This window comes from Emericellopsis atlantica, assembly GCF_019669845.1.
Source record: "Emericellopsis atlantica unplaced genomic scaffold F5Z01scaffold_12, whole genome shotgun sequence".
NCBI classification, from domain to species: Eukaryota; Fungi; Ascomycota; class Sordariomycetes; order Hypocreales; family Bionectriaceae; genus Emericellopsis; species Emericellopsis atlantica.
Window position 1 is genome coordinate 205,636 of NW_025764714.1, and position 20,285 is coordinate 225,920.

General features: G+C 56.7%; 7 protein-coding genes across 7 annotated transcripts; 1 reads left to right on the plus strand and 6 right to left on the minus strand.

Annotated features, from left to right (window-relative positions):
• Positions 1–3,121: 3,121 nt before the first annotated feature.
• Positions 3,122–3,933, minus strand: F5Z01DRAFT_83011 (uncharacterized protein). The gene is made up of 2 exons (XM_046267171.1): positions 3,741–3,933; positions 3,122–3,681 (listed from the first exon to the last, which is right to left on the minus strand). Exons 1-2 carry the CDS (start codon positions 3,842–3,844, stop codon positions 3,309–3,311), a joined length of 477 nt encoding a protein of 158 aa, XP_046118559.1. The 5' UTR covers positions 3,845–3,933; the 3' UTR covers positions 3,122–3,308.
• A 656-nt stretch (positions 3,934–4,589) lies between these two features.
• Positions 4,590–8,510, minus strand: F5Z01DRAFT_83031 (nitrite reductase). The gene is made up of 2 exons (XM_046267172.1): positions 8,129–8,510; positions 4,590–8,070 (listed from the first exon to the last, which is right to left on the minus strand). The coding sequence occupies exons 1-2, from the start codon at positions 8,188–8,190 to the stop codon at positions 4,824–4,826; spliced, it is 3,309 nt and encodes a 1,102-aa protein (XP_046118560.1). The 5' UTR covers positions 8,191–8,510; the 3' UTR covers positions 4,590–4,823.
• Positions 8,511–9,020: 510 nt separating this feature from the next.
• F5Z01DRAFT_83035 (ESCRT-II complex subunit-domain-containing protein) lies at positions 9,021–9,857 on the plus strand. Its single transcript, XM_046267173.1, has one exon. It carries the CDS (start codon positions 9,275–9,277, stop codon positions 9,806–9,808), a length of 534 nt encoding a protein of 177 aa, XP_046118561.1. The 5' UTR covers positions 9,021–9,274; the 3' UTR covers positions 9,809–9,857.
• On the minus strand, positions 9,855–12,642 carry F5Z01DRAFT_83660 (uncharacterized protein). The gene is made up of 2 exons (XM_046267177.1): positions 12,450–12,642; positions 9,855–12,397 (listed from the first exon to the last, which is right to left on the minus strand). Exons 1-2 carry the CDS (start codon positions 12,534–12,536, stop codon positions 9,902–9,904), a joined length of 2,583 nt encoding a protein of 860 aa, XP_046118562.1. The 5' UTR covers positions 12,537–12,642; the 3' UTR covers positions 9,855–9,901.
• A 1-nt stretch (position 12,643) lies between these two features.
• F5Z01DRAFT_83659 (uncharacterized protein) lies at positions 12,644–14,750 on the minus strand. Its single transcript, XM_046267176.1, has 2 exons — positions 14,640–14,750; positions 12,644–14,567 (listed from the first exon to the last, which is right to left on the minus strand). Exons 1-2 carry the CDS (start codon positions 14,669–14,671, stop codon positions 13,037–13,039), a joined length of 1,563 nt encoding a protein of 520 aa, XP_046118563.1. The 5' UTR covers positions 14,672–14,750; the 3' UTR covers positions 12,644–13,036.
• A 1,197-nt stretch (positions 14,751–15,947) lies between these two features.
• Positions 15,948–18,630, minus strand: F5Z01DRAFT_84669 (uncharacterized protein). Its single transcript, XM_046267179.1, has one exon. It carries the CDS (start codon positions 18,492–18,494, stop codon positions 16,239–16,241), a length of 2,256 nt encoding a protein of 751 aa, XP_046118564.1. The 5' UTR covers positions 18,495–18,630; the 3' UTR covers positions 15,948–16,238.
• Positions 18,631–18,765: 135 nt separating this feature from the next.
• Positions 18,766–20,175, minus strand: F5Z01DRAFT_621672 (sarcosine oxidase; the record flags this gene model as incomplete). The annotated part of the gene is made up of 1 exon (XM_046261218.1): positions 18,766–20,175. The coding sequence occupies one exon, from the start codon at positions 20,173–20,175 to the stop codon at positions 18,766–18,768; it is 1,410 nt and encodes a 469-aa protein (XP_046118565.1).
• Between the last annotated feature and the right edge of the window lie 110 nt (positions 20,176–20,285).

A 20,285-nucleotide genomic window follows, 5' to 3' on the forward strand; every position in this document is an offset into this window, starting at 1 on the left:
TTATTATGGCATCCATTGCGCGGTCGAATTGCTCCGCATGCAAGTGGTAGGGTAGGCAATTTCAAGGTCAAGGGCCACGACAAAGTGTCGTTTCACATTGATGCCACCATTTGTCCAATCGGTTATTGATGAGGCTGCCACTAATTTTTTACCCACCAACCAACCACGCGCGCTCCCGCATCCTCACCAACGACGAAATCGGACCTTTACCGTCATCTTTCGCATCTGCGACTGTACGTAACAAAAACAACAGCCTCATTATTGACATGAAGCGGTCAAAGCATGCCCTGTGACATGGTCACGATACGCGAATAGTCTCTCTATGCGGCCGCAATGCTGCACCTCGCTAGGAAAGTGATTCCGATACAAAAGTGAATCGTGGCTGCTGGCTGCCGGCCCGCATTCCAGAAAGCAACGCTCCGGTCCGTCGACACCGTTTGAACTCTATTCAAGATCCAACCGCGACATGCCGTAGCTAACGACCATTTGGCCCGAGAATCACTGTACGTCTTGTTTATTTGATATAGGGGTCCATGGGCTGGCACGAGGTTTATTCGATGGTCTCTATCTAATTGTCCACTCAACACCACGTCGCTATGAGCTAAATAATTTGCTTTCACGAGAGACAATGGCTGGCCTTTTCCGAAACGCCCGTGCGGAGATACCCCAGGCCCGTTGTATCTGGGTATCGGCTCGAGTCATACGTAAGGTACTCTTGTTGCCGCTGTACGCCCAGGTCCTTGGATGATGATTGTTCCAACATTGATACTACGCATTGACGTGGAGTTTGGATTCAAGCCATGCAATGGTTACGTCGCAGCGTGCCATTGCAGGTGTCAATTTCATCGGTTGCATATGACCGCGTCTCAGGCCTGGCATGCCCATATCATAACAGGCTGTATAGCTTGCTCTTATTGCCCGTTTCGTGCCCGTACATGCATACCCAACAGGGTCCTGACACTTGCGACGCTACGTATTTTCCCCGTACGCACCAGCACACGTTCTAGAAAGTTATTAGAAACAAACGTTGACAGGGCGATCTCGCTACATGGGGCGTGAGGCGTGGCATGTTCGTCGGCGTCGGGAGCGAGCGGACTTGAACTGCGAAGGTGATAATCGGCATGGGCACTCGTATTGTCGAGATGAACGGTGGGAACAGTTCGGTGCCGGGCAAGGGAAGAAGAGACGCACTGTTCAGTAGGTGGCTGTTGCTGCGCTACGTCAGAGCCACAGGCTAATTATCATCACGTGTTTGATCTGATACAATCGTACAGCCATTGTTCATCAATAGTGTCTTTGACGATTCAGCTGATGAGTGACGGTTGATTTGTTGACTTGTTGTTCGTTCGCCTGCTCACTACCAGGCAGCAGCATGAGTTCAAACAGAAGGAATGGACCAACGACCAATAGTCGATTACAATTGTCTTGTCAACGGGCGTTGACAGGCCCTACCTGGTCAGCCCAGGCAGGTACGTACTACATGTATAAATAACAAGAATCCGACGCCTTGGTTCTGGGTCCCGGCGGCTGGACCTCACAAGTGGCTAAAAAAAATCAAGCAGTAATAAGGACGGAGGTAACAGTGTACTTGAGACTCATGTCATCCCTGTCCTGCTCTAGTGGATGCTTCAGTGGGTTCCAGCACGCGAAGCCCCGGCCCTGTTACCTGTCGTGCCCTTTGTCTCCGAACAATATTTGTAATTGTTGTATTCATTTTTCCGCATGGGGTCTTGCGATCCTGTCGATGAAGCGATTCTCCCTTCTTAGCGAGCAATAATGTGAAACAACCGATCAGCATCTTGCAAGATTTGGAATTCGCGTCCCATGACACCAGCCCAGCGGTCCAGTCCAGTCGCCTCACGCCTGGCGTCACCGCTTGAGGGCATTGGCAACCGCTGGCTGTGTGGGCTGGCAGCTATTGCAGGTATTAGTCACCGCTGGGCAGCGCAGTTTTCAGTCTGCGCGACACAGTGGCTGTCAACAATGACACAATCGTGCCAGGCCTCCCACATTTTGATATGTGCATACGTAGCGGGACTGTACGAACGGAGGATGTGTACTAGGGAGGATGCGGACCTCATGCACGCCCACGACCCTTTCTGCGTCTCGTCTGCGTGGCAGAAATGTGCTACGTACATAATTTCTCGAATTACGTATCGTGTGGTCCCAACTTCAGGGCCGACGACTGGAAATTTGCTGTGGAGTTGAGCGCTAATAACGGATGGCATGGGAAGCGGGACGGACCATGAAGCAGATTGACACGGATCACCCGAATGTTCATCTAGTGAATTTCAGTCAGTTTGTTGCTGGTATTAATGAGAGGGCTGGGAGGGAAAAGCATTTCCCGGCTGGTTACCTAGGTACAAGTGACATGTAGTATTGAACCACTGGGAGATCGACCAGTTGCCGGATTAAATACATCAAAGGATGTACAGCGACCGTCGCTTGTCTCAACGCGCGAGTCATGTTGCTTGTACGTATGGTTGCATAGTGAAGGTATTGGCGGTTACAATGGCAATCCGTCTACAACTCCGTACGGCCCGTAGATGCTTTGCAGACGGACATGTCCGAGGATTGGAGCCAGTCTCAGCCATGGATGGCTTGTTTGTATTCCTCTGGCGATGATGCCGCCGCCTAAGCGCTGATGAACCACACTGCGCGAGTCGATTCGTGTTGATCATTGATGGCCGACGATGACGGCTGTGTGACTGTGTCACATTTCGGCCAGCGTCTCTTGCTGAGGGATTCTGAGTTGGGGTCTTTTGACAGGGACAGGGACAGCATGACAGGATGCAACATTGACAGCCTCACTGTCGTTCTCGCCAACTGACAATGGCTTGACTGCATGTGGGTTGGAGCGCCTGTCTTTGTTCCATTCTGTGCCTAGCATTGAGCCAACTTGCGTACGTACATACCTAAGTACCTTACGGATAGTGAAGTACGAGAAGCTAACACATTGCTCGCAAAGTGCCCTCGTTTAGGTGCGAACCGTTGGCTGATGTGACTGTCTCAGCTGGATGGACGATCATATCTACAGGGTAGTCAATAGTTGAGGGATGTAAAGAGCCCACGCAACGGCCATGTCTCAGTTGACTGACTGCACGTGTCTGTCTACCTTAATAATTATTACGGAGTGCCAACAATGGCAAGGCTCGCAGATAGATTCCCGTCAGAAAAAGCAAAAGCAGCCTGCCATCCACGAATCAGCTCCAGTCGTGATCGTGCTGCCGAGCCGGGCCCATGCACCACCACTGACAGTTGATGGATGCGTGCTGAACCCTGCAGCGGTGTGCAAGATCATACAGTACCTACACGACTGACCAAACACTCTCCAGTCGACCGTCGACCGTACGCACAACTCCTCGAGCACTGTGATCACAAGTACTCCTCGAGGTCATACAAGCTCGGCATGAGTCGGTCATTGGCATCGCGACGACGATCATGGGTAACCGTGGCTTCTCGAACATACATAGTAAAGGACCTAGGGGTTCGACGGAACCCACTGATCCAGACTCCAAAGTCCCTGAATAGGATCTGCGACGCAAAGATCCCACCAAGAACCCGAGTTTGCCTGCTTCGTCTGCACGCGACTGGCTGGTGCCACGCTTCGGGAACTTGTCAGTGATGCCCAACGAAAGCCGCAAGCTGTTCGGTTGGGCACAGTTACCCATTCTTATCGGAGTACGTAGCAGAGCCTCTTTTCTTCTTCATTGGACAACTAATAATTAATACCAGCAAATACTTGTCGATTGCGGCTCAACACGTGGGCTACCTCTGTACCTTTGGAGGGGAAAGGGGCTGAATGAAGGAGGCCGGCCACGCCCATTGAAAACACGGGTGGCATTCCACTTGGCAATAGCGACACGCTCTCCAGACCCTGCTGAACTCCTGAGTGAGACCACAATGGACTTGCTCTATGCCATGGAAATCGCCACAATACCCACGTTCGACTTTCATCATTTCAGCCCAACGATGTGCGTGGATCTGTAAAAGTTTGAAGAACTTTCAAGACGAGACGAGAAGATGGCGTTGACTATCGCCAACGTCTGCCCTCTCGGTAGTTGTCCAACGCGCCAGAGCAAAGAAACACTTCCAGTGCCTGCTTGCGAGCTTGCGTTGTGTCGGCGCGAGCCAGCGCTGTGTCTGCTTGCACTTGCGAGTATCAGGGCGAGGAGAACCCCCCCGACGACAGGTACCGGAACGTTCGTTTTCATGGCAGCGCCAAGTTCACACAAGAGCGTGAGAAGCTGCAAGTCGTGCACATGTTTACTAATGTCCCTCCCTACATACACATTTGTATGTATACACGCACAGACATGGACGAGCACGTCGCACAGTAAACTGTCGGCTGCATAGTATCTGCAAAGACAACAAAACTCGTGACTATACGCCCACGGACACGTCCACGCTCACTCAGATAAGTACATGTAGATGTACGCGGTGACGAGGCCATCCCGCCAGACGTTTGTCGTCTCCTGCGATGCGCCCCCATTCACGCGGCTCCCTGCGTCAGAGGCTGTCGCCAGACCTCGCACTCCTGCTGCCTTGATTCCTGCAGGACAGACAGTAACCACTGTCTGTACAGACTACGAACAAGCCACTAACTACCCCTCCTCCTTGGGAGACTTGACTGCTCATGTTACACAGCTTGACATATAACGGAAGCTGCAGCACGGATGGGGTGATACAGCCGCAAACACACGCACACACATCACACGACGTCCATTCACTGTCTTGAAATCCTTCTCCCATTCAGCTTACTACTACTACTACTACTACTACTACTACTACTACTACTACTACTACTACTACTACTACTACTACTACCAGTCCGGTGCGCTGCCGCAACCACCACCACCACCACCACCGGCCATGAGTGCCACCGGACGCTGCATACTGGTGGCTGCGTGCGGCATGGCAGACGGCTTCTTGCCTCTGATCCCCTTGAACTGAATCTTGCGATCCAGCTGCGCAAACGGCGACTCGCCCGCCTCGCCCTTTTTGACCATCCACTTCCTGGTGCCCAGCGCGGCGTCCAGCTCCGCCACGGGGGGCAGATCGAGATACACCAAGCCGTCGTCGCGCACCTGCACTTCAAAGGTCGCAATGGAGAGGCTCTCGTCCGTCTTGCAGGCGCCACTCGACAGGTCAAAGTTGCGCTTGTGGTGAGGGCACGATACCCAGGGCGACTTCGTAGGTCCCGCCTGAGCAGGCTGCGCGTCGCCGACGCTTTCATCGTCGCGTGGCGCCTGGCCGAGGAGGCCGTCGGAGAGGACAAAGGCGCGCTTGTGGGGGCACATTTGCTGCGTGGCATAGTACCGGCCCCGGAAGCGCCACAGGGCCAGCTGCGTGTCGCCGCGCTTGATGGTGGCCGAGATGCCATTGGGGCTCTCGTCCGCGCCGTCAAAGTACGACGCCTCGATGACGGGCTGCCACGTCGTGGTGGACCAGCGCGCGCGCAACCCCTGAAAGTCCTCGGCGGCGGCGTCCTTGGCCCAGAAGACGGGACGGGCCTGCCCGCGGTCCTGCTCCACCTCCATGTTGTCGACGGTCTCGGTTGTGTTCTGGAACTGCTTGAACTTGGCCGCCATGGCGGGTGTCTTGATGGCCTCGGCCCACTCGTCAAAGAAGCTGTCGACGAGTTCCTGCATCTGCGCCTCGAGGGACGCGCAGATGCCGAGCTTGTCCTCGAGGACGACCTCCTTGAGATACTGGAGGCCCCCCGGCAGGTTCTCCAGCCACCGTGCCGTGCGCTGGAGCTTGTCGGCCGTTCGGATGTAGAACATGAGGTACCTGTCCAGGATGGGCACCACCTCGGACGGCGGCACGTCCTTGGCGAGGAGCTCCGCGTGTCTAGGCTTCGCGCCCCCGTTGCCGGCGACAAAGATGTTGAACCCTTTCTCCGTGGCGATGAGGCCAAAGTCCTTGTTCTGCGCCTCGGCGCACTCGCGCACGCAGCCACTGACACCACCCTTGATCTTGTGCGGCGCGCGTATGCTCTTGTAGCGCTCCTCGAGGCGGACGGCCATGCCCACGCTGTCACCGATGCCGAAGCGGCACCACGTCGTCCCGACGCAGCTCTTGACGGTGCGCAGCGACTTTGCGTAAGCGTGGCCGGACTCCATGCCGGCGACGACGAGCTGGCCCCAGATATCCAGGAGGTCCTGCTTCTTGGCGCCAAACATGTCGATGCGCTGGCCCCCCGTGATCTTGGTGTAGAGGTTGTACTTTTTGGCCACGGCGCCAATGGCGACGAGCTTGTCCGGCGTGATCTCGCCGCCCGACACGCGCGGGACGACAGAGTACGTGCCGTTGCGCTGAATGTTGCCCAGGAAGCGATCGTTGGTGTCCTGCAGGCCGTGCGTGGGCTTGTCCATGACGTGGCGGTTCCAGAGCGAGGCGAACATGCTGCCCACCGTCGGCTTGCACAGCTCGCACCCGAGGCTGTCCGGGTCGTGGCCGGCCGCGCGCATCACCTCCTGGAACGTGGTCAGGCGCTTGACCATGATGATGTGGTAGAGATCGGCGCGGGCGTAGTGAAAGTGCGGGCAGAGGTGGTTCTTGACCTCGTTGCCCATGGACAGCATGGCCTTGTTGAAGATGGTCGTGACGAGAGGCATGCATCCTCCGCAGCCCGTGCCGGCCTTGGTGCATGTCTTGATGCCGGTCAAGTCGGTGCATGTCCCGTCCTTGACAGCGTGGACGACGTCGCCCTTTGTGACGTTGTGGCAGGAGCAGATCTGCGTGTCGTCGTCGAGGTCCTCGTCACCATCGCCGTCCCTTTTGGCCCCGAGGATGAGTTCGCTGGGGGCTACTTCGAGCTCCTTCTGGTTCTTCACCATGGGTACGAGTTTGACGTAGTCAGATGTATCGCCAATCATCATCCCACCGAGTAAATGTTTGCCGTCTATGGTGAAGATGTACTTTTTGTACACATTCTGAAAGGGGTCCTTGTAGGTCAGAGACTTGACCATGGCGTCCGGGGGCTGCTTGCCGGCACCATCCCCGTTGGCTGTGGCCTTGAGAGCGCGAGTGTACTTGGCTGGGAGGTATCGGGGCCCGTCGCGGTCCGCAAAGTACTCGCCGAAGCTGGCTACGTCGACGCCCAGGAGCTTCAGCTTGGTGCTCAGGTCCGGGCGCTTGAATGTCCTCGGTGAGTGTAGCCTAGCCTGCGTCAAGTTGAACGCCAAGACGTCTGCCATCTCCACGCCTGGGGCGATGAGTCCAAACGTCTGGTTTTGCCAGCTGGCACATTCGCCAATGGCGTAGACGTCCGGCGCGCTCGTGCTGAGGTCGTCCTTGACGAGGATGCCACCGCCACGTTCGGCGCAGGCGAGGCCAGCCTTGACGGCGAGCTCGTCTCTCGCCCGCACACCAATGGCGAAGCAGATGGTTGAGCAGTCCATCTCGTCACCATCTTCAAAGACGACCCCAGTCACGCTATTCGATTCGTCCGTCTTGATGCTGGCGACCCTTTTGCTGAGCAGGACGTCGAGTCCCAGGTTACGGATCTGCTGCACGACCATGGTCCCTGCGTCACTGTCCAGCTGACGACTGAGAACCCATCTGTTCCGCTCGACGAGCTTCACCTGACTGTAGCACTCGAGATCCATCATCGCCTTGGCCGCCTCGAGACCCAGCAGGCCGCCGCCCACCACCGCGCCCACAGAGTCCTTTTTTGTGCCGGCAAACTCAATGAGACGTTGCAAGTCTTCGATTGTGCGGTAGACAAAGACGCCCGTGGCGTCGTGACCGGGCGTGTGTCTCGGTAGAATGGCGTCGGAGCCCGTTGCCAGGACCAGGACATCGTAGGCCACGACGTTGCCATTCTCACAAGTCACTGTCCTCGCGGCAGAGTCAATGTCGACGACTTTGGAGTTGATATGGTAGCCGAGTGCCCCCTCGGGTGCTTGTGTATACCATTCGGCCGGATTGAGGTACAAGTTTTCCACTTTGCGGTGGCCGAAGAAACTCGTGAGGCCCACGCGGTTGTACGCCAGATGTGATTCCTCGCCGAGTACTGTGATGTCGTACTCGCGCGTCCTCGCGTCGTATTTGAGCACTTTTTCTCTTGGTACGGCATCAGCATCGCTTGATGTTTGTCTCCGCGTCACGAGCGAGAACTTACATGAAGGCAATGCCAACCATGCCCAGTCCGACGACCACCAGCTTCTTCCGTTGGGCGGCCATGACGCTCTCTTGCCAGTGGAAGCAGGTTCAACTTTCAGCAGCGGAGCGAAAATGTGCTTCGATCAAGTTCTTGCAAAGGGGAGAAGGAGGACAGACATCCCCTGGACCCTCAGATGTTCCGCATGTCTAGGATCACTGTTCCCTCCACACGCCGCATGCTGCGCAAGTACAGCAGCCAGAGACACCCATCCTCAGATTCAAACATGCATCTCCTATCTTCCCACGGACGGTTGCATTGTCAGAGCACTTCCGTGGGTTGAGCGCGAGGCGACCTCGATAAGAGCACCTGGTCTTACACGCCAGCCAATCAGGGCGCTCTATCAGGCCGCGGAGAAAGCAACCTCGAGATATGTGGGGCCAAGTAGAGGCTGTCGCCCGTTCACCAGGACAGATTGCGAGCGCTGGCGATAGATAAGGCGCGGTATCAAGACGAATCAAAGGAGATGGGTTCGAAATGGGGTCATGTCGACTCATGTTGCCGATGATTATTCCAGTGTCATGCCTCTGGGGGTGGTGTGTTTCTCAGGGGCACGAAACGGCAAAATCATCTCAGAAACACGCTCATAGCGATTTCAAAGCGCCAAAGCGTGTAGAATTCAAGAGGGAGTATCTCGGCAACACTGTACGGTGGGATATTAGATCAACAACTGCCAAGTGGCTCAACCACTAATTGCACACAGCACAATATCGCTAGATCATAATGAATAGATTTATTTGTTATAGAATTAAATTCTACGGCAAAGGCAGCGATTTGCGTAAGGCTGCAACGACGAAGGTGCGTGTATGCATTGGTGGTTGAGCCACTTGGCAGTTGTTGATCTAATATCCCACCGTAACACTCACTGCCCTGTCAACAGCTCCTGGAATGATGTTCGGGTGAATTTTGCAACACGTGCCTCATTTGTTCCAGTCACTGCCTTCTATAGTGTAAGTCAATAGGGTAACCCAATCCGACCCTCCTCCCTAGAACCCCACCACGCGACGTGTTCGTCCCTCCAGCCAAACCAACCCCACGTCATGCTTCCACTCCCCTCCATTCATTCACCCTACCTTGCCCAAACATCACCACGCGCACCTCACAATCATGTCCACCGCCATCCAGACCGAAGCAGGGGACACATTCCCCTTCCCAAAGGACTACTCCTTCCCCGCCTTCTTCACCCGCCAGCCCAACCTCCAAACCCACCACGCCCAGCTCGAAAAGTGGTCCGCCCTCGTCCTCGCCTACGCCCGCCACCACCGCCTCTTCCGCCTCTCGCCCACCCACCCCGTCTTTCACAACAAGAAGCTCGACAGGCGCTTCGCCGAGCCCGACGCCCGCGAGCTGCTCGAGCACATGCGCAAGGACGGTCGCGTCGAGTGGGTCGGTAACGAGGTCTTTGTCTACTGGCGCAAGCCAGAGGACTGGGCCCGCAAGCTCGAGAAGTGGGTGGAGGACACGGCCCAAAAGGGTCATGTCCTGACCCTCTACGAGATCACAGAGGGCGAGGCCACGCTCGGCACCGAATTTCACGGCATGGACGGCGAGGTGCTTCTCAAAGCGCTCAACCACCTCGTCAAACGCGGACGCGCGCAGATATTCGGTCAGGACGATTCGCTCGGTGTCAAATTCTTCTGAGCGCGTTGGATGCTTCATGTGACATTGCTACTGGACATATATATACATGCGGCTATCAAGTACTCCAAGGCGCTGGCCCTGGCTGGACAAGATTCATTTCAGGTCGTCGGCGTAGTACTTCTCCACGAGGAACTGGTCGTCAAACCGGTTCTCCTGCGCCATGGCCACGTCGAGCAACCACTGGGGCGCCACGATCCTCGGCTCCATGTTGCCCTTTTTGGCCATCTCGCGGAACCGAGGCCACAGCTGTCTCTCGGCCGGGTTGGCCGTGCTGAGCAGATACACTGGATCCGGCGGCGCGCCACCATCCTCCTCGGCCGTTGTGGGCTTGATGGTTGTCCCGCTGCGCGCTCGGTAGACAAGCCATATCGCCCCGTTGGCTTGTGCAATCGTCTGATACGTCTCGGGGCCGTGGCTTATGCTGTCGGTGCAGTACACGGGCACGCCCCTGAGGAGCCGGCCTTTGTTCGCCTTGGCTCGGATGACAGACTGGTCAAGCTTGACCTTGTGCTCCTTCTCGTACTTGGCGTCCTTGAGGATAAAGTTCTTGGGGTCGGGCAAGTTCCCTGTTTCGAGGGCCTCCTCAATAAAGGCGCTGTTGATGACAGTCGGGCCACGGGCGAGAGCTGTGAGGAATTTGACCGTCCGTAACACGTGGGGCGCGGCGAGGTAGTCGCAGGCCTGGTTCTCCTGGACAATCTGGATACCCATATCTCGGAGTTTGCGCTGCAACTTGTTAGCATGAAGCAACAGCCTCAAGCGACATGTACTCACCCTATCCTGGTCCTCTTTGATCTGTGACCCGACCCATCGCTGAAAGCCCGTGAGCACAATGCGCATCTCCACGTCTGGCAGCGACGGCCGAGCTTTCTTTGCTGGGCGTTTCCGCTCTTCCTCATCGTCTTCTCCAGGCTCATGAGATGAACACTGTTGCTTTTCTAGCTCCTTCGACTTTTCGTACTGATCGGTGGCGCGTTTCCCACCAAACGGCGTACCCTGCTTCCCTGCGCGCTTCTTCTCCTTCTCATAGAGCGCGATATCAGGTGCAATCGTTTGTAGCTTGTCTCTCGCTTTGGCTTTGGCGCTCCGCCCCCCTGTCGAACCGATTTCTGGCGTCTCGTTTTCCTTCTCCGAGGCGGAGTTAGCCCGCTTCTTACGCACGGGCGTAGCAACATCCTTGGGAGTCTTTGAGGGTCTGGTGGCCTTTTTAAGGTCTTTACTAGCACTGCCAGTGGAGGGCCCTTCAGCCATGCCCAGGGCGTTGTCTGCGGCATCGTCGAGGATCTTGCGCTTTCTCTTTGTCCCAGGGGACATCATCTCCTCCCCCCCCGGGTAGTACAGTTCCCGCAAACGGCGCTCGTTGATAGGGGTCTGGCCAATAACTTCGCCCAGGTTAGTCCGCGGTGGGAAGTGGGTATATTTCGGCACGGTAATCGGTGTCTTCTCGCACTTGGCGTAGCTCTCCTCGATCCAAAGATGGTTCACCACATCGACGCCCCATTCTGGTGCTGCCTTGCATTTGACGCTGGTGTTTCGCGCTGTGATAAGATGTGTATTGTCCTGCTTCATCGTCTTGGTGAACTCGGCTCCGCACGCTTTGATGAGGTTCTCGAGATATAGGCGGGCTTCACCACCATAGTTGGAGACCGTGATCTTGAGATCTCTGAACCCTTCAATTCCGTCCCTTGGGATCGGATAGTGCATCAGGCGGCGCATAGGCGACGAGTAGTCGTTCCGCACGATCAAGGAATAGAGCCATGACAGATTGCCGACCTCTTTGCATCGTTGCGCCGCCTCGACATAGTCTTTGCCGTCTCTGTACTGTCCTATATACCAGTCGCAGTCCTCGACGGTCTCCACTACCCTACCGCCTCCGAGGTTGATAATGTCACAGACCGCCTTGAGCAGCCGGGAGGTGATGTTGAGGTCGTTCGAGAGCATGATCTTGCGATCCTGGAACACGGTCAATTGGCGGACGACGTCGGAGTCGGGGGGCAGTGGGAGGTAAGTAGGATGTGCCTCGACTGCGTTGTCAAGATTGTCCGTCTGCGGAAAGTCAATGTGCTCGTCCTTGGTCTTCTTGAGGATTTCGGGATCAGGCAGGGTATATGGCCCCTCGTCTATTCGCTTCCCCAACTTGAAGCAGTCGTCAAAGTAGTGTGGAAGCACAATTTTGCCCTTCCACCCCTTTTTCAGTGCCGCCTCAATCTTGGGGTGGTCCATGTAGAGAGAGCAGATGTGCGTCGTCAGCCGAGAAGCCTCCTTACTCTCCTGGCCGCCCAACGCCATGGCCGCCCCACAGATGCTTTCCTTGTCCATCGTGGGGAGATCGGCGCATGTGATCATGAAATCGCGGAAAATCATGCGTGGGTCCGGTGAGTAAGGCCGTGGACTGGCTTGCTTTCGGCGTGCCAACGAAGCCGCGATCCATTGTGTGGTGACGACCGGGATCATCATCGCCTGCGACTCTGCGAACTGCGGGAAGTCGACGGTATTGGAGACAATGTGGGTGCATTGCTCGAGCGGTATAGAACCATCGGATGTTGGATCGAGGACTGTAGCGCCATTCTCGCGGAGTGGTATGGAAAGCTGGACATTGTAAGCTTGGTTCACGCAGGGGTTTGGATGCTGCTCTGCCTACCTCTACCGCCTGTTTAGGTGCTAGCAAAGAACATGTATAGAAGGCGATGGCGCACTCGCTGAACAGGCTTTCGGGTGCGTCGCCCATTGTGGCAGCCGTTGCTTGCACTTGCGTTGGTCTGAAGGTAGTGAATTTCTATCTTCAGAGTCATGAAGAGACTGTCAAGATGGTGTTGGGTGGCGGCAGAATGCGGCGTCGCGCATGCCACCCGTGTTGATCGACGCGGGTCGGGACCAGGCGAGCGGACGCGCAGACACGTGACTAGGAGGTACAGCTACGCGCCTAGTAGGTGCCGCAAGCCGGACGACGAGGTAGCGGAACTTTGAGCCGTGGGCCCCACCGGCACGCGACAAAGCACTTTAAGGCAGCAGCGCCACCCTCTGTCTCTCTCTGCGCAAGTAGTCCAACTACAATTGACACGCATGTAATTCTTTGAGTTGAATTGTTTGGCATATACCAAGACCCGGAAGTCATATGTGCTCAGCTTGATTACTATATGGAGGCGGAGGTTGCAGCTATATTCACGATGCCCTCTTCAACAATACTCTGAGGGCGACAGTAGCGTCACGCCCTTCCCCTTAGTACTTTCAGGATGCTGCTGGCGGGGGCTCTGGAGACGCACTCGGCAGTTCTATGGGTGACCAGGGCAAGGGCGGCATGCACTGGCAGTCCTCGACACAGGCACAGCTCGTGCCATCACCTGCACACGGATCACCGAACGGGTAGCTCACGAAGAAAAAGTCATCCGCGGAGAGCGTTTGCTCCTCGGCGCTCAGAGCTGAGGCGGCGTCGGAGGGTGTATGTGGCCCGGTGCCGTTATTGTCGTTCTGGTTTGCTTCGTTCTGGGGTGTGTGGCCGTTGGACTGCACTTGTTGTTGTTGCTGCGGCTGCTGTTGCTGCTCGTTGAGCATGGTGGACCAAGCGGAGCGGACGTATTCCTGAGTGGCTTCGTTGTACGGATGAGCTGCGCATCCGATACAGCTGCAGTCCGAACCACATGAGCAGTGATGGGATGTTCCCGGGACGCTGGGTGTCGCGTCTTGCTGGTGTGTCTGGGCGACATTTGTGTTTTGAGGGTATGGGACTGGCGCGGTGCCGGGCTGTGCCGGCATGGTGAAACCATTCACTGCCATGGGCTGCCCGACGAAGCCATGCGCCATCATCTGCCGCCACTGGTCAGGCTGTAGTGGATGCCCGAACGTGCCATACTGAGGTGGATAGGTGAATATCCCGGGGTGCGCAAAGAAGGGATACATGCCGTTTGGCATGCCTATTGCCTGCGGGAAAGTAGGCATGATGATGCCCGGATGGCCCATGGGCGTTTGTGCCATTGGTATTGCAGCGGGCGTTTGTGCCGCAGGCGTCGCTTTAGAGGAACAACAGCCTTTGGTAGACCCTGCTTTGTCTCCGTTGCTCTTGATCCGGGGCGATGAACTCGATGTCGTGGACGGCGTCGGCGCGGGACTCTCGCTCTCCACTGGCTCCTCCTTCGACCCTCCGCAGCAACTCCCCTTTGCTGCTGGGGCCTTGGACATGGCCGAGCCGTTTGTTGTGGGCGGTGTGCCATTTGCAGGTACAGGCATCATCCGTTGAGGATGCACGGTGTAGGCTGCCGAATAGCCATTCGTCTCCAGTCCTGACATGTCGAAGTATTGCTGCATGGGCAACGCACCCAAAGGTGTCCCTGGCGCACTGGTCATTGGTGTCATCTGTTGTGAACCTCCCGCAGACACAAGGTTGAGCTGGCCCGCCGCGTCCATCTTTTCCATACCGCTTGGGTTGAAGTTCCTCACGGCGGCACTCGCCCGTCTCGATTTAGATACTCGATAGCCTCCACCGTTGCCGCTGCTGGTGGGCGATGTGCTCTCCTCCTCGAGCCTGGCCTCTGTCGCCGGCGCGGTTGTTGCTGTCGTCGTCGGCGTCGTGGTGCTCCCTTCCCCACAGCTGCATTTCTGCTTTCTCGGTATCGCAGCTGTGACCTGACCGCTGCACGCACATGGTTTGGAGCTTGGATGCGGGCAAGATGACAATGGACGACCGGGTTTCCGCACCGGTACCATGAGCCGCTCATTGGCGTGAGTACACTTTGTCGAACGATGGCCGCGGATGCATGGCTCGCTGTGGCATGTGGGGTCAGTACAAGACAAACAAATGCGACTGAAGAGCGCAAGGTAGAGGAGGTGAGATTACCAGGCCATCTTTTGTCCGTTGATGAGAGGCATGATGAGATATCGAGGTGAGACAGCGGCGCAAAGTCAAGGTACCATAAGATAGAGTAAGCGCCCTGGCTGAAGGTCGGTCGGTCACGCAGCGATGCCTGCACCCTGCGAACCCTCTCTCACTCTCCTTCTCACTCTGATTGTAGGAGTTGTTCTCACGCTTAGCCTCCCATGTGACTGTCGCTCGCACACGAGCAGGGGCCGCAAGTTGAATGGCGCAAGAAACAGAGACCACCGCAAGTGGAGATTTCACCAGACTTCAAAGTCCCCAGTCGCGCGGGCTGAAACGGCGGGCGCGGATCGCTTAGCGTATGTCGTCGCAACGGACGGGCGGCGTGACGAGATTTCGACGACGAGAGAACCGCTGTGTTGGCTCGGTCAGCGGGCAGGACATGAATGATTTTTTTGCACGGATGATGATGATGATAAAGGTTGAACCAGGTCGGCGCGAATGTGAATGAGAGTGCATCCATCGCCTTGGCGAGTCCGTTAAAGTGCCCCACGTTGGCGCAGGTGAAGTCGGATGCAGTCGGCAGTACTTGCATGTGGGATGGGCCCGCCCCGTCGCTAACATTTGCGGGCTGTCCCGGGGTGTGTTGCTGTTAGTGTGCTAGCAGATGATGCGGGAGACTTGGTTTCCCCTCAGGGCTAGATCGCTTCAGACTCAGGCGACGACGGACGCCCAATGAGATATATCGAGGTGCTCAAGACAGCTGGTACTTCTACAAAACCTTTTCTCAAATCTAATACAGTCCAGCTGGTGCATGCGAGACGCTCACTACACAATGCTGTCACTTTCGCCTCCATGAGTGCGGTCATCGCCTGTGGCGGACCAAGGAGCATGGCCATGAGGAGACCGGATTTGCAATCACACAGGCCACATCACAGCGGCAAGGACCGTCAGAAACAACAAGCCAGCCCTTTTGGCATCGATCAGACCGCTCACAAGGATAGGATTCAATTTGTTTTGTGGGTGGCTTCCAGTTGAGAGGAGAGGATGAGAGAGGAGAGGAGCACCCTGGACACCGTGACCAGGCTGAGGTGGTATTGAGCAAGTTTCTATTGGCCCAAAACGAGCGCCCTCCCTGGCTGGGCCTCTGAGCAGTCTACCACTTGACAAACTACAGCTGCGACAACGTCCGCTAACGTCCGCCGTGTGAGGGGAACCCTTCATTGTATGTATTTCTATCTCGTCGTACGGGATCGTGATGCTTATTTATTTGCTTGCGGCCAATGGGTCTTGGCTCCCTTCAGTTCAGGGAGTGAGCCATGTGTGCCTCGGGCGGCTGGTGAGCGAGCCCCTGAATCTCTGCAGTCGCAACAACTTGACCACATCGAGAGGGTCCCGTGCTGGAGACAGACCGACCGTCCACCTCGTGATGGCTCACAGAGATTTCCCTCGCCTCGCCCCACCAGTACAACAGAGGGGCGGCGTGCGTTTGCATGATGCTGTATTGGCGCGCTGCAGATGCGTGCTCTCGAGCTGACGTTTAGTATGCTCGTGAACCCTGCCGACATGCACCATTGCACTCAGCCAAGCGTGGGATTTTCGCCTCTCAAGCATGATAACTCAGGGCTTTTCGCCTCCAGACCCGTCCGAGTCGGCAAACATGTCCACTGCCCGCATCCTGGGCTTCTTGCGGACACCCTTCTCACCCGTGGGCTGCTCCTGCGGCGGCTGATGGTCGCCCATCACCTCGTCCTCTCCTATTGGCTCACCCTCGACATCTTCATCTAGAATCGGCTCTCCTTCCACATCGTCTTCATCGATGGGTTCGCCCGCAATGTCGTCTTCGTCCATGGGTTCGCCCGCGACATCATCGTCTTCGATAGGCTCGCCAGCGATGTCGTCGTCTTCCGGTATTGATCCCTTCGCGCCATGATCCTCTGTGGCTCGTTCGTTCTGTGAAGAGATCTTGACTGTCTTCCACTTGCCCTTCTTCTCCGTCTCGTCGTCTTCCATCTTCTCCTCCACCACCTGTAGACTCGGCGGCTTCGCAAAGGTCTTAACAAACATCTCCTGGCTCTCCGCAGGGAACATGCAAGCACCTTCCCAGAGGTTCAACACCAGGTTCACACTGCGCTGCCACTTGTCCGCGCGCATACGGCCCCAGCCGTGCTTTTCTGCCATGCACCCCAGCCGCTCAAAGACGTTCCTATCCCGTAGAGCGGCCTCGAAGAGTTGTCGGAAGCGCCAGGCGTGGCGCACGCCGCTCGTAGAAGAGGCCGATAGAATGTCGCTCACAACGTAGAGGCCAATGAGGTTGGCAGCGCTGTTGTCTGTGACCTCGCCGGGTCCGGTTTCGTCAGCCTTCTCTTTGGTGTCGGCCGGACGGTGTGGATTCGCGGCGGTCAAGGCGAATGGCTTTTCGATGTTGCTGACGATCATGTCCACCACCTCATCACAGCCGCGACTGGCGTGCATGAGTGCAAACGCGGCGACTCGGGCAATGTCGCCTTTCCGAAGCTTTGTGAGACTGGTGGGTAGCCGCGCCAGAAGGTGTGTGAGCTTAGCCTTCTCCAGCGGGTTCAGGAATGTCTGCTCTGCATCCTGCCCTTCGCCGTCTGTGTCCTCTTCATCATCAGAGTTGTAGTCAGAGTCAGATACAATCTCCTCCAACCGGGTCGTGTATTCAAATGGCAGCCGCTTCTCGGGTGTCTTCCACGCATGCCCTCCTTCGAAAAGGGGGACAAAGCGACCTTGAGAGCGCCCGTTCTTGGCACCCGTGATCACCTCCCATAAGCGCCAGCGGTACCATACTCCACCGGCACTTCTTGCATCCCAAAGCCATGCCCATCGCTCCTCTCTCTGGACCTCAAGACGTGACATGAGTAGTGCCTCGTATTCCGGCCCATGTTCGAGTACTCGCTCTATCACCAGGTTGATGAGCTGCAGTGTCCGGACGTCGTTTGGGGGCTTGACAGGGACGTGCAATATTCCTGCTCGACTGACGCCACCCATTGGCTGGTTGTAGCTTGTCGGTGGTGCAAACCCTCTTTGGAAGCCAGGTTGTGGCCTCGCGTCGTTCGCGCTCGCGGGTTGCTCGACGTGCTTCGCGCCAAACGGTCGGCTATCAGCATTCGAGGCAGCCGTCGCACCACTGCCAGCAACCCCCGCCACTGCCGATGACAGATGCCGATGCAAAGACAGGTAATGGCCGTATCCCAAGTAGCGATTCTGCAGCGCGCTGACGGCGGCCTCGATCTGTACTCCAGGTGTATCCTGCGACAACGTTACGATGGCGGCTGCGCTCTTCCGCTCGAGGCTTCCATGTCCGCTCGATGACTGAATCTTCACATCCTCGACTGTGAGGTGGCCCTGTACGAGCGCCTTTATCACGGAAGGCGACGTGCCCGGTGGCAGGTTGGTCAGGCGCAGCGTCGGTCGCGCAATAGCCTTCTCCTCTGCCCTCTCGTCCTCGTCGTCCTCGTCGCTACCAGCGAAAGCCTTCCTCGTGCCGCGCTCAAAGTCCTGGAATGAGCGCTTCTTGCCAAATCCTCCTGGAGCAGGACCCAGGCTGCCCGGCCCGCTCTTCAAGCCCGAGGCACCGAAATGTCGCTTGGGCGCGCCACCGCCACCGCGTCCTGGAAGCGCCCCAAACGAGCGAGAGTCTCTGTCCCTGCCTCCAGATACGTTGTGGCCGTCTTCCTCATCGCGACTGAATGTCTTGATAAAGTCTTTGTACACGGCTTCGGTCTCGGCGGCTTCGCGTTGTCGTTTGGCTTCGGCGTCAGCTTTCTGCTTGTCAAAGGCGGATTGCTTGCTCGGTTTCTGGAGCTTGGCGGCGACGTCGGGAAACTCTTTGAGGTCCTTTTCGGATGACATGTTGGACCAATGTCACGGGGGTATCATAGTGGTTGATGTGGAAGCTTTGTTTAACCGGAGGAAGCCTCAATCGCATGTACATAGTAGAGCTTCCGAACAATCGATGCTGCGCTATAGATCGATTGCATAAGCACATATCCCTCGTTATATGCATAGAGGTCATCGAACAGACATGTGAAATGGCTACCTTGTACGGATAGAGCTGCATCAACTGCCCCGGGTGTCTATACTGGATGATATATCTACTCTATTGGATTGATTGAGAAAATATCTACAGCTTTGCTTTGCCACCCTTCTTGAACTCCTCTGCCAGGATCATTCCGGGCTTACCACCACGACTCCCGTCCCACGTCAACAGCCCCTGAAATACACCATTCTCATCGACTCGCCCACACACATCATTGACCACCTCCTTCCAGCGCCACTTGTTGGCAAAGTTCCCGCCTTTGCCCTCCAGCACGTCGACAAGCTTGTCGCCAATAACGGGCAGGAACTTGAACCCGTGCCCGCTGTCGCCCGTCACGACGAACAGGTTCTCCCAGTTGGGGTGCCAGTCCACCAGCCAGTCCGCGTCGCGCGTGTCCGAGTACCAGCAGATCTTCTGCTTTGCCCAGGGCCGCGTCTCCAGTCCCTTGAGGGGACACATGTTCGTCAACGCCTTGCGGAGGTCGGCGTCTGCCTCGGCGGGGAAACCCTCGCCGCCATGATCCCGTGCTGTCCTGGGGATCGAGGCCACAATCGGCTTCCTCTCGTCCTCTGGCGACAGAGGTAGGGCATTGGGGCAGACCACAGGGTTAAGATACCCAAAGCCGTGCCGCGCCACCTTGAGGAGTCTGTGCTTGGCGGGAATCACAAAGTGACCCGTTGCAAAGTTGATCATGATCGGCTTCGTGTCCATAATCTCCTGCTCCTCTTGCGTGATGTCAATGTATCCGAGGACGTGGCCAGTGGCTTCACATCGCCCCCTGAGATCGATCAGCGCGCCGCTCCACGCGCCCGCAGCGAGGTAGACAATATCTCCCCGGAGCACGCTGCCGTCCTGCACCCGTGCGCCGACAACCTTTTTGCCCTCGGTCACCAGCTCCTTGACCTCTGCGTCGACGAACTTGACACGATTCGTCCTGCGAACCTGCTCGTACAGCCAACGCATCCCCGCGGCGTTATCAGCCCAGCCGCTCATCTGATTCACGTAGCCCCAGGTGCCGGGGTTTCCATCTGTCCCCACAATCTTCTTCAGGTTCTCCCTGCCTTCGATCGTGCGCACCTTGTTGCTGTGACCTTGTCGCTCTGCGATGGACGCCACATTCTCCCACGAGGCCTTGACATACTCCATGCCCGTCTTCTTGTCCTTTTCGCGCCCATCAATGTCTTCGGCCATGACCACCATGCCGCTCTCGCTGTATCGGCCCTGGCCACCGACTTTGTCGTCGCCTGGCTGGCGCCATTGTGCTTGCGCCTCCGCCGCAAAGGATGCGTAGTCCGGGTCCGCATAGTCGGCGCGGATGATTCTGGACGTATCGACGCTCGCTGCGTCCTCGGGCGGAAAAGACGTCCCTCGCGAGTGGTCTACGATTGTGATGGTGGTGTTGGCGAACCGAGCACGCTTGGTCAGTGTCCAGGCCGTCGTCAGGCCCATGAGGCCTGAGCCTATGATAAGGATGGAGTCGGGGGTCTGCTGCATCTTCAATTTCGCACAGCAACAAGGCAACGCATGCAAAGGACTGCGTGGTTCCTACGTGGAGGTTGGTGAATAATTTATTCTTGGCCCGATGATCGGACTTGCAAGAAATG